We start from the raw sequence: 13,431 nt of genomic DNA, 5'->3' as shown, positions 1-13,431 counted from the left end.
TATATAATTTTAAAGCATAAAACTACCAAATATGAAGGATGTCAATTCTCTTGTACCTTGGAAACTAGTCAATCAAAATAGAAGGGTAATGAAGATGAGTTAGGCTTTTATGGATAGTCTGGGCTCACAATAGAAAGAGGGTCTGGATAATCTATACCCAAGATCCAAGAAGGCCCCATACTGACTCAAGTTTTAAAATGTATAATGTCATCCAAGTCTAATTGCACCCCAATTATATTTTAAACTGGTTTGGAATCTGTATCTCTGGTCCTTGGGGGGGGGGCGGGAGGAGGGGGAGAGAGAGAGAGGGGGAGAGAGAGAGAGAGAGAGAGAGAGAGAGAGAGAGAGAGAGAGAGAGAGAGAGAGAGAATGTGTGTGTGATTAAACAGATTATGTGTAATGTTGGGGATTAGTTGAGAATTACTACAGGAGGCAAGGTTTTGAATTCTCCCTACTATAAAGTATTGATAACTGATGTTCAGTGTTGTGAATGAATTCCCAAGATGAAATAAAATGAGAAGGTTCTACAAGTTTCTCTTAAGGTCTCAGTAACTGGGACTCTTTTTAAGGGATGATGGGAGATAGCCTATTTCATTCACAGTTTAATTCTGAGAACAGATTTACTCTTGATTTCTTACAAAGTTAGACTAAGGCACACAATTTGAGAGACCCCTTTGGGATACCAATATTTTACTATCAAAACAAAACATAAATAACTAATAGAATAACAAAATAAAAGTTTATTTTTATTAGAATTAGGAATGTTCTTTCCCTCTGGGCAACCTGAACAGTCCAGTTACAATGAAAATCTAAGAACATTAATTTCCACAGCACAAGGTGCTCTATGCACAAAATTACAGGGTTAGGAGCATTTAATCAATCCACCAATCTGATTGTCTTACCAACCCCCCACCCCCAAGTGCTCTATAATGGGTTTTTGTTTAGTTAAAAGGACCTCAGTTACATCAAGTGGGACTGAAATCCCTTTTCTTTGTATTAATTTCAGTTCCTAATAGTGGTTGAACTACATTTAACACTACAGATTCAACCGTTTTGAAAATCAAAAGCCAGTTTGGGATCTGCGTATACACATATATACAATATGCATGTATGTATACACATACACACAACCTGGGTTGTAAAAATTTACACAGAATTGGGGGTCTGCCACTGAACAATTTTATATCCTGAGCTCCTGGTTGGGATTTCACTGAAATCTCATCTACTGCTCAGTGCGCTGCTCAATTGAAGCATGCATTTAAAAAAAAAAAAAGAAAAACGAAAATTGACCCTGGTGCTGGATGTGAACTGAGCCCACTACTAACAAAGGCCTGTAGTAGGTTGGTGAAATGGGGAAGCAGCTATAGGCACTAAAGCTGACAAGAAAGTCATTAAATACAGTTAATTGTGTCAAATATGGTGACAGCTGTTAAGAATCAGGGACCAGAATAAAATGAACCATCTGACTAACTACTGAATTTATCCACATGCAACATCCTTAGGCCTCCAACATGAACCCAAAATGTCTATCTCAAAAGCAATTCTCTCTTGTTGTTGGGGGTTATTACAAAGCACAAACTGTTTTTAGTTACTTGTTGCAAAGAAATGTATTTAAGGGGAAAATTTTTAAAGCTCCAACCTAAAAACTGCAGAATTAACTGGAGAGGGGGGTGAGAAACCAAACAACTCCAGCATTTTAAAAATGATTCAAATACATCTACATAGCAACACTGGCTGCACCTGGAAAGACCTCAGGAAAAGAACCTTTATTCAGGATTTAAATAAGTTCCTCAGCCCCAACCCTAAGTGCATCTTAGGGTTGACCAGACTCTAAGCCAAAGAAGGAACTTTGGGAGAGCTCAGATCTGAGACCAGGGTGGCACGAGAAGGATGACAGAAGGGTGTTATGATGGCTTATTTCAGGAAGCAGCATAATGCAATAATAGAATGGGAGACCTCATACTAACAATGCTATCTGACTTGAGATGGGCCATAAAGAGCACTTACACAAATTTTCCTAAAAGGAGCTGTAGACATTGTAAAAACCCGTGTAGGCTAACAGGGAAGAGAACTGTCCCTAAAGCATATTGTGGCAATCAATGATCAGGGCAAAATGCCTCATGGAGGTTACATGGAATGAATCACTCCCTGGGTTCACTACATTCACAGGGAAAGAACAAGAGGTCCTTACAAGTTCAAACTGATCTTGCCCACCAGGACCTTGGTTCATTTTTCATTCCAATTGTTAACAAGTTTAGGGAAACCAGCCTAGTGAAAAAGTCACCCCTGAACTGCCTAACAGGTATCTACACAATGAACAGAATCAGCACAGCTCTAGGACGCCGCAGACCCCCTGTAGCCACTGTAATCCTGGCTGGTTCTGAGGCAGAGCTGACACCCCACAGCTGGGCTCTGCTCTTCAGGGCTGCTACCTTACAAGGGAATCCACTGCAACATGTGTGGATAGTCTCACCACCTTTCCTTTCAAATCCATTTTCTCATGAATTGAATGTTGGTGGGGTTTATTTGGCTAGGGGTTTAAAAAAGTCTTCAAGGCAAAGGATGTTATGTTTAATATTATGGGGAAGAGGGTGGGAAGAAGGGTCTCTAAAGAAAGATGAAGAGAGCCACAGCTAACATTTTAAAGGCTCTGAAAGCAGCATTAAAACTGAAGTCAAGGAGATGCTGAAGCACTTTCTGGGGGGCTAACCCTCCAGCTCTGGGCACACAGCACACAAGGATGGCCAAGGAGGAGGCTAAGCTGCGGGCCTATCAGGACCCCACTCAGGGCACTGGCTGCCCTGCCCACTGACCACCTCACAGTTCTGGACAGGGAACCGGGATTCTAAAATGGGCCCACTGCCAGCAATGGCGCCCCCAAGACAGGCTGGGCAGAGGGGAACCCAACAGCTCGAAGTGTAGTCAGGGAGGAAGTGGAGAGACCACCACGCCGGCCCCCCACCCTGAAAAAGGAAGCAAACTGAAAGAAAATGCACAGCAAATCGACATAATCTTGAAGAATTTTAAAGAATAAATATTTTTGTAATTAAACATTATGCAAACACGTGCCACGCTTGCTTTGTCCATGCATATGCGTTATATACAATTTTGAAAAATACTGTGTTGTCCTCTGGGTTGAAAAGTCATGTACAAAGTTCCTTCCCTGCTGCTTGCTCCCCCCCCCCCCCCCCCCCAGAGCTGGGTCAGCATCAGACATCTGGGCACTCGGGCGGGGAGGGGAGGGCAAGGAGAGGGGAGCAGGGGGAGGGGGAGCAGAGATCCCTCACCAAAGTACAACAAAGGGGCTGGTCTGGACAGGAAAAGCAGTGTCAAGAAACTGTCTGAGGGTGAGCTGTACTACACACAGGGAGAGAAAAGAAAGAGAGGAGCCGGCGGGGAAGGGGGAAGCTGCGGTACAGTCCAAGTGGGAGGGCGTTTAGTGCGTCTGTCACACTTGTTGGCGGCCTAGAATACTGTTGTACAATGGTTTATCTACCTTTTTTTATTACAATATAATTTACTTAAACTTTCCGTTAACAAAACAGAATTCCGGTACTACAGACCAGCGGTGTCAGAACAGGCTTAGTGCCTCCTTTTTTGTGTTTTTTGTTTTAATTGCATGAGCACTCTAGATGGTAAAGTGGTCAGAGTTCATGGTGTGCGGCCCTCCTCAGTCCTCGATGTATTCCCACAGGTCTTTCTCGTAGCCCTCGTGCACATGCTGTAATAAGACCCTTCGTCGACTCTCACAGTATCTGGGGGGGAAGGAAGGAGAGATGAGGGGGGATGAGAGGAATGTCCTCACACGTGTGCCACATGGTTCCCCATGTCTTGTTTTCAATATCAAATCTAAAAACACCCTCTTGTCCATTCCTGTTCTAATAAGGGACACATCCTGAAAACAATTCGACTTCTCTAGGCTCTTCCTCTCAAAGCCCTTGTGGCAGCTCTACTTCCTTTGCCCAAATCTTCTCGAATTATTTTAAAACAAAAAATCCTGGTGTGGTTAGGTGAAGCAGTGGATAGAGCACCAGCCCTGGAGTCAGGAGGACCTGAGTAAAAATCAGGCCTTAGACACTTAATAATAATTGCCTAGCTGTGTGGCCTTGGGCAAGCCACTTAACCCCATTGCCTTGCAAAAACTTAAAAAAAAACCCCAAGAAACCCCACCCCCTTAACCCCCAGTCCCATTGTTCCCAATGACAACTCAAACATCTATGATCTGGCTTTCCTTCAAATGCCACCTTGATATAGAATATGCTTTCTCCCACATCAAAAGGCTTTTTAAACTGCCAAATCTAAGTGTGTATTCTCTAGTCTTCATAGACTTCAATACCCTTTGATACCACAGAAACCAAACACAATCTGTTACCTCTGACTGGTTCCTCTTAGCTCTTCTTCCATCCAAGTGTCTCAAAATAGATGGCCCCAGCACAATCTGTCTTTTCTACCCCATACACACAATTTCATTCACCACAATCTTCCCCAAGGCCCCCGAAGCTTTCAGATCCTCTGATCCCTAGCCTGGGCACTGGTATTTCTAACTACCCACTAAGATCTGATTGTTTAAGACCTCAACCTGTTCCAAACATACCTCATCTCCAACCCCCTCCCACATGCCACTTTTCGCCTAGTCACCCCAACTGAAACTCGTATGACTCAAAAGCACTAATTTTCCTATTATTCCCTCTTCCTTAAACAGTATGTTTTATTTCCCTCCCTTTCAATAACTCCATCTCCAAACATGAGAGCACAAGAATGATATGGTCATTGAAAGAATGAGTGAAGGACTAAATCCCACCCCCCATGACCTCAGAGAGAAGATCCCCTCCCCAGAGAACCATTAACCCATGTATGCAACCATGGAACCCAGTGCTAGAACAAAAGCAGGCAACACTAGCTTGCGACACCTCACCTGTACTTGTCTTGCACTTTCTGCTTTATGTCCTGCAGTGAATCTTGGGATATATCTCGCTCCAGGTACCCTGATAGCACCTCAGTGGCGTTCTCCAGATCTGCCTGATTATTCTGCAACAACAAAAGGCCTGAGGTTTTTCTCTACTTCAAAGACCAGAGATGGCCCAGCCCTGTCTCCAAATTGCTCTCCAACCCGACTGCTTCCCAGGCTCTAAGGATAGAGGAATCCAACACAGGCTCCACCACTCATGAGGACAGAAGACATGACATTTAAAATCTAAGTCAAGTCGAAATGCAGCCATGGGGGTGGGGTGGGGTGGGGGGGTGGCAGGAGGCTCTAAAGCGGAGACTTGCTTGCTCCAGCTGCTCTAGAAAAGGTCTGTGCATTTTCTTCTCATTAGAAGAGATCAACATGTGATTCAGATACAACTGAGATAACATCAGATTTCATTAGTATGATATGCACTGATCAGACTCAGGGGCTGCACTTTCCTTTGTTAGGAAGTCAAGCTGATGGGGAAGAAGACAGAAATCAGTATCAAATATGGAAACAGACATTTTAGGTGCTTTTGTCACTAGATACAAACTCCTCAAAGGCAAGTTCCATATTGTGTTTTAACATTTTTAGCCAGAGACAAAGTGTCAAGCCTCAAAGTAAATCACTAAATATTCCTCATCCTGTTCACTTATGATAAACTCTCAAGTCTCTACTACAAGTAAGCAACCTTTCACTTCTTCTTCCCACACTCCTTTACATTTTACTTGGAATCTCCAAATAGAGGGCACTTCTCAGTGCATACTTTCTCCAAATTTGCATCTTAGAACCACAAATCCAAGAGATACAAAGTATTATCTTCTATTTGGTACAAAAGCCAAACTATCAGGGGCAGCTAGGTGGTTCAGTGGATAGAGCAATGGCCCTGAAGTGAGGAGGACCTGAGTTCAAATCCAGACTCAGACACTTAATAATTGATTAGCTGCGTGACCTAGAGGGCACTTCTCAGTGCATACTTTCTCCAAATTTGCATCTTAGAACCACAAATCCAAGAGATACAAAGTATTATCTTCTATTTGGTACAAAAGCCAAACTATCAGGGGCAGCTAGGTGGTTCAGTGGATAGAGCAATGGCCCTGAAGTGAGGAGGACCTGAGTTCAAATCCAGACTCAGACACTTAATAATTGATTAGCTGCGTGACCTCGGGCAATCACTTAACCCCATTGTCTAGTAAAAACAAAAAAAATTAATGAATTAATAAATAAATCCCCAAAATACTGATGTTAAATAAGAGAGAAAACAAGGTCTTCTTTATGGACAAGGATAACACACACACACACACACACACACACACACACACACACACAAATCCATAAACAATGCTTTCCTTTTTAAAAAATGAAAAATTTAAATTTTGGATCTACAATAAATGTTTCTCTTTCTGGATCAAAAAGGGGAGGAAGCAAGGTACAGTTCATTAAAGGACTGGCTCTGAAGTCAGGAATCTTGGGGTCAAATTTCGCTTTTCACATTTTCTGCTTGAGACAATGCCAAAGTTCCAAGAGTATGAGATGGGGGGCGGGGGGTGTAACTAAATGTACTTTGAGGTTCCTTCCAGATTTAGATCTACCCGCTGATGATCAATTGAAGACCAGTTTAAATAGCACCATGGTTCACTTGTTTTAGACAAGAGTTATAAAATTTGGGATCTAATCCTGCCTCTCATAGAGTATAGCATGAGACATAGCAGTGATTTACTACCTACCCCTGCCAATATCATCACAGACCCAGACTTCCATCTGCCCCAAATATGCCAATGGATTTGGACAGGGAGAAATGACAGGCACTATCCACAAGGAATGTACGATCTTAAAAGATCATGTCAGCTCATTTCTGGAACAGACTTACTGAGAAACCAGGGGAAAGAGCCGAGTCAAGATTAAGATTAACGACAACTATACCTATAGCAGGCACAGCGTTCACCCGCACTGAGCAAAATGGAGTCCTGAGACAAGAGTTGTATATAAGGTTTGTTCCAGTGTGGCTGGCTCCAGAGGACAAATCTGATCAAAGGCCTCAAGGAACAAAATCCATTCCAATAGGTTGGTTTCTAGTCTAGAGATCATTCTGAGGCACCTTAGAATATTGGTGATTGATTTGATGAAACATAAATCTGTTACACCATAGCAGTCTATTTATACCTGGAGAGGGTCTAAGAGAATTCTCTATATGAGAATGTCATCTGTGATTGCTATTTGGTTCCAAGGACACTTTAAGTTAAATTGGTGAATTAAAAAAAAAATTATTATTTCACTCCATTAGATTCCTTTGTAAGCGCTATGGATTTCACTTTAAGCATTTAAAATTATGACTGAGCCAAGAGTCTTCCCAAGGGAGGGCAGAAATCAGGTCACTCTGACAGCTCTAAGGCCAATGGTCTTCCCTGGCTCCCCCTGAGGCATTGCCTACCTCAAAGATGATGGACTGGTTATTCTTTTTGAGGTAGAAGGCGAAGACATAAGTGTACATCAGAGTGGCACGACACTGGCACAGCACGTCCACCGCTTTCTTCAGAAATTGCACCTCGATCCAGGACATGTTGTGCTGCTGCATCTCTTCCATCTTCTGCTTCACCTGAGCATAGAGTTTGTGCTCGAAGCGAAGACTCTGCATGTGGTTCATGTAGCGATTGCAGTAGAACAGGTACCTCTGCAGGGCTGCCCGGGACCGCTGGCAACAGACACACAACACAACATGCAGCTAAGTACAAGGGCCTATGGGATGGATGGACACATACATGTGCATGTACAGATAGCTGGCCAAGCTCAAACGGCGGCCAGAAATCCTGCTCATATGTGAAGAAAACCAAGGACTATGTCATCGTTTGTGGAGCTTAAGGAAGGGGGTGGGTGCCTGTAAAATGTTAACTTTTAGACTAGAAATCAATTTACTTCTGATCTTTGAAAACAAATGCTAGCAAGCTCAGAGGGAAACAAGCAGGAAGGCTGTGAAAGAAACTAAAATAGCAGGTACACAGAATAGAAATTGGGCTTTCACCTATAATTTTTTTTTAACTCATATGGAAAGTCTTTTTGTGGAGGGCTTAGGGGTGGGGACTGAGGGAGGTGTCAAAAGTACATCTGAAGAAGCTTCACTGAACAACCCCAACCTCCCAAGACACTCTTCCCTTGAAACAAAGTGGGGCAATGAAGTGTGAAGAGATAGGCCTGGGTCATGATTGGTGACTGCACGAAAGAGCATAATTATCACTACTAAGAGCCCAAGACAGCCTGCATTTGTTCTCTAAACGCCAGTATCTGGGGCACATACTTACAGACATGGTACCCACATGAATAAATGCTTGTATTACCCACCTTGGGTAGAAGACAAACTGATCAGGAACCATGTCCATTTCTTTTGAGTATTCCTAAGGTCTAGGGAAGCTGTACCCAGGAGGGAGCCCATTAAATCAGACTTGTTGAGATGCAGCAACAAGAAGCCACTAAAGGATTTTTGTCTGATGACACCCATCCCCCAAAGTCAGTCAACTGTACAGCCTTAACTCAGATGGGCTTTACGCTACTTTCCCTGCTTATATTCAGTGAGTTGCATCACTCAACCCTGATGTAGAGATTGGGGAGTTTTCCCAGTCCCTCATTTTTGCATACAGAAAGAACATCAACCTAGAAATGGGAGCGCAACTGGCCTCCTGAATTACATGATAAAGCAAGCTGAGCCCCAGCATGCCCAGGGTAAGAACTGGACTAAAGGGTCAGAAACCAGGAATCCAGGTCCCTCTCCTCTTAGGTGCTGAGGGTACCAGATGGGGCCAATGACCTCACCCAGCCTCCATTTCCTGCCTATAAAAGAGGGATGATGCCCACTGGCCCATCATGGTGTTTCTAAGACACACATATCTCTCTAAAACAACTAGCAATTACATTAATTATGGATATTTAAATATCAGTAAATGATCAATTAATCTAGGATCTTTTCTTTTTACAGTATTTATTTTAAATAATTTATATTGAACAAAAGTAAGGACTAAGTCTCCAAGTTCAATTTTTCAGCTATGGAAACAACACAGGCTTAAACATCAAGAGATTAAATACTGATTCCACCCAACAAAGATAAACACAAACTAATAACATAAAATGAAAAAATCCCTAAAAATAAAAAATGAAGAAATGTAATTTGAACAAAAATGCAGATGTCATCTACTTAAGACATTTCTTTCACTTGATTTGAGATTACTGATAAAGGTCCTGGAACCTTTAGATTTCAGCTAAATGTATGGAAAGCTCCTGATGCATGAAGTTTTACAAATGGGTAGGGCAAGAACATTTCTAAGCTGAAAAAAAAATCTGCCAATAATTCCTGAAATCTTCAAGAGACTGGTTAGGAAAAGCTTCATGTTTAACTAGAAAACTATTGTATAATTCCCATTAAATGTGAATCCAAATAACCTGATAGATAATCTAAACATTAATCTAACAATGATGAGAAGCAAAGTCTCATATGTAAAAATAAAGCATGCTATGACCAGGATCAAGCTCTGACCCACAAAATGTCAAATAATCAGACAATATTTTAAGTCACAGGTGACATGAAAGCACTGATTCTTGCCAGATTCCTCCTTCAAATATTAAGCCACCATACCTTGTTCTCTATTATAACACAGCGAGCTACCTACAAGTTATTAGGATAATTTTCTAACAGTTTAGGATACTTATTTATACTCTGACGCAAGTGGTTCCCTAATGAGTATGTAATGGACTCTCCCATTCAAATCTTCCAAACTCGAGGAATAGATCCTTACCTCCTGTGCATCTCTTGCTGCCTTGGCATCATCCTCATTATAGCGGTTGCAATTATACCTAAAAGCAAAATAGAGGTTTAACAAAGCCACTCATCTACAAGAATAAATTGCTGTACCTTAGAAGTAGAAATAATGGATCGTCTCTAGTCTGTAATCTTGAAACAAAATGCCCCAAGCAGCTGAGGCCTGGCCTAAGCCTCCCACTCTTGGCCCCTTAAGGCACTTGCTTTTGCAAAGTCGCATGTCCAAATTCACTTTGTTCCTCTAACTTACCAGGCAGATCCATGTGGCTCCCAGGGACCAAGACACACCCAGCAAAACTCTGCTTTACAGTTCTGGTTACGACAGACCATATGGTTGCAGCCTCCATCCTTCTCGATGGTTACATGGCATTTAGGGCACTCCTGGAAAGAAAAACCCCCGAGCTTGTTTCAGCATTTTTACTCTCACTAAGACAGAAAACCGAGACCTGAATTTGATCTATGTCACCTAATTAAATAAAAAAACCTAGCCAGATTTTGATCTTCAGTCTCACAGAGAATAGAAAATATAGAGCATGCTATAAATTAGCAATGCCACACTAAAGAAGGGTACTTGGGCACCTTATCCTGAATTCCATCATTTGCAGAAGGACAGCTTCACAATACCATCCAGTTGTAATAGACAATTTCCCCTCTGTCTTGATATACACACACACACACACACACACACACACACACACACACAGACACACAGAACATTTGGCTTTGGGTGGGATTCTGGAGCACCTTCTCAAGCTGATGTGGTGTGCCTGCTAAACATTCACAAATCATTCACATAGAAAACTTTTCTTCTTTGGTATTACACTCAGGTTGGTTAGATGGAGATTCCTGATAATTTTTCTAGGAAATTCGACTGAGAAAAAAAGAACAAAAGCTTTTTGTGCCCATTTAAAATGTTTATTTCAACTAAAGCAACTGAGAGACTATGTCATGATGACCAAATCAATGCCCTTCTTAGGTAAACAAAAAAAGTACAAACTTCCACAAAATTTATACATTGCTAATTCTAAGAGGTGTACTCTTAAGATTATTCCAGATGTATGAATGAAATTATGGATATTGGGTTGAGGAATAAGAGTACCACACTTGAGCCCAATTGTGATGAACACAAAATAAATCATTCAGTCACATCAAAAAGATTTGCTTTTTTCTCACTTCATCATTATATGAAATCTTTCTTAGCAACTACTCTGCTCTATCCTCACCTTTAATCTTCTCCAGTAACATAAAAAAATCCCAATTAGGTAATGGGCAACTTTAAGACAGACACATAATTCAACACAAGACAGACAAAGCTGCAGTAGGAGTATTGCTACTTAACAAATTTATGATATCAAGTCCCTCAGTGAGGAAACAATACTGAATCCAACCAATAAAAACTTCAACATAATCTATACATGAGAAACATTTTCTATTGAGGAGTTGTCAACCAAAGCAAAATAATTACAATTTTAAAATCTCACATTTTCAATCTACGTTTTCAACTTTTGCTGACATAAACAAATACATAGATACCTTCCCCAAAGTGCAGAAAAAGGAATAACTAGTTATCCAGTATATCAAGAGGGAAGTCAAGCAAAATACAAACCTTTGTGTTGGCTGCAATCCAATTGGAGGTCTCACTGTCATCATCACACTTTTTAATCCATTTCTTCAACCACTGTTTGGAAATTGCAACTATTAGTGTACAATAAAAGTTTTTTGGGGAATAAACCTGAACACTTCTAAAGGTCTTTCCACAACTTTTTTTTTCTTTCACAAACTTTCTAGTATGTACAACTTATAGGGATAGTGTCAGAGATGATGTAGGTAGGGCAAGCAGGGTTTTGAAATATGAATACAGAAAGGAAACAACAAATCCCAAATCTCATTGTATAATTCTAGGAAATCCAAGAATTCTGGGTTTGTGTTTAGCAAGTATTATTTTTTTAAGGCTTTTTTTTTTTTGCAAGGCAATGGGGTTAAGTGGCTTGCCAAAGGCCACACGGCTAGGTAATTATTAAGTGTCTTGAGACCAGATTTGAGCCCAGGTACTCCTGAGTCCAGGGCCGATGCTTTATCCACTGCACCACCTAGCCACCCCTAAGCAAGTACTATTATAATGAGTATTAGAAATCAGTTAACTTTAAAATATACCAAAATTTCCGTAACTAGGGAAACTGGGTTCCTTTTTTTAAAAACTTCAGAATACAGTTCAAAATATTAGGTATAAAAAAAACCTAAGTAAGTTCAAATCTTTCAGGGAGAATTTTGGTTTGATTATGTTTAATAGAGGTGACATAAAGTAGGGAATGGGTTTGGAATAGTACTGTTAACTTAGAAAATAGATTATAGGGGGCGGCTAGGTTGCATAGTGGATAAAGCACCGGCCTTGTCAGGAGTACCTGGGTTCAAATTCGGTCTCAGACACTTAATAATTACCTAGCCGTGTGGCCTTGGGCAAGCCACTTAACTCCATTTGCCTTGCAAAAAAAACCTTAAAAAAAAATAGATTATATATGGAACATCCTCCTATCTTTCCTCTTGATATTTTGTTAAAAAGACTTTGCATATCATTGATGAACCATAAATATTCTGACTGGCAACCAACTACTAAAAGCTATTCCAGCACCTGTTTCACCTGTTCTCCAAGTTCCTGAAACTTAACTTATGGTTAAAATTTAGCAAGGAAAATCAGTTCTTCTATCTCACTTATGTCTCCCTAGATGTACGTTTTCTTCATAATTAAGATTTTAACCCATGGATTTCTATTTTTTGTTATGGTATAGAGAGGGCTACCTTACTACCAAATTGAAACACTAGATCTGATTTCAGCCCAAGGAGCTTATCAAGACCAATTCATGAGTGGAGACTCATTAATGATTTGTTGGTTAACAAAAATATAAAGATTTCTGACAAATTCTATTTAGATGTACAGAAGTGTTATTTTATATATAATACTTTTGACTTACTCCAAAGACTTTAATTCTATAATAAGGCTGCTATTTTATTTTAAGCTTCTAATCTAGCAGTATTCTTCCTTGATGCATGACTCAAATAGTATCCCCTTTCTTTACATAGCAAAAGAGACCTGCTACATATGAAAGGATGATGGCAATATTAAAGCTTCTTGGCAGAATGATAAACATTCTGATATAACTGGAAATCATCTGGCAGTCATGAGAAAATACTAAAAACAAACATACCAGGCAACTTACCTTGCATTTAACAGGATCATGCCAATTTTCTCCACAGTTAAAGCTGTAAGTGACATAAGGAGATGTTGCATACAAGTGAATAAAATATCTCATTTTAAGTTATAATCTATATTATTCACTAGAGTTTTCCATCACTAAAAGCATGGTTAGACCTAAGAGTTCATCTGGAATGTGTGGACTATCAGGCTATGGGGCCTAAGCTTAGATGAATCCAAATCACTTTTCCAGCTATTTGTGGAATTTACTTTTGGTTGTTGTTAGTTAAAGGAAAATTCAAGTAAAATTAGTTACTGCTCTTTAGGCTCTCTCTAATTTAAGTCAAGACATTCTCTAAGTGTCAACAGTTATTGTTGCATTTCATCCCAATGTTATATAACAAATTAAACTTTAAGGAGGGTACATTTTCACTATTTGAAAATTGGGTTCCATTTATTTATTGATTTGCTTTTCCTCTTCCAATT

The 13,431-nt window shown here is 40.5% G+C and overlaps 1 protein-coding gene across 2 annotated transcripts in view; it reads right to left on the bottom strand.

Moving 5' to 3' along the window:
* Nucleotides 1-720: 720 nt before the first annotated feature.
* Nucleotides 721-13,431, bottom strand: part of ARIH1 (ariadne RBR E3 ubiquitin protein ligase 1) — an 81,710-nt gene continuing 68,999 nt past the window's right edge. For both annotated transcript variants that reach the window (XM_074232660.1, XM_074232661.1), the window contains exons 8-14: nucleotides 12,971-13,013; nucleotides 11,362-11,433; nucleotides 10,006-10,136; nucleotides 9,733-9,790; nucleotides 7,383-7,643; nucleotides 4,916-5,028; nucleotides 721-3,755 (exon numbers count right to left, since the gene is read on the bottom strand). In XM_074232660.1, coding sequence (XP_074088761.1) covers nucleotides 3,671-3,755; nucleotides 4,916-5,028; nucleotides 7,383-7,643; nucleotides 9,733-9,790; nucleotides 10,006-10,136; nucleotides 11,362-11,433; nucleotides 12,971-13,013 — 763 coding nt within the window. In that variant the 3' untranslated portion in view covers nucleotides 721-3,670. The remainder of the gene's footprint in view (nucleotides 3,756-4,915; nucleotides 5,029-7,382; nucleotides 7,644-9,732; nucleotides 9,791-10,005; nucleotides 10,137-11,361; nucleotides 11,434-12,970; nucleotides 13,014-13,431) is intronic.

Source organism: Macrotis lagotis, chromosome 4, assembly GCF_037893015.1.
Source record: "Macrotis lagotis isolate mMagLag1 chromosome 4, bilby.v1.9.chrom.fasta, whole genome shotgun sequence".
Lineage (NCBI taxonomy): Eukaryota > Metazoa > Chordata > Mammalia > Peramelemorphia > Peramelidae > Macrotis > Macrotis lagotis.
This window is presented reverse-complemented; position numbering and strand designations above follow the sequence as displayed.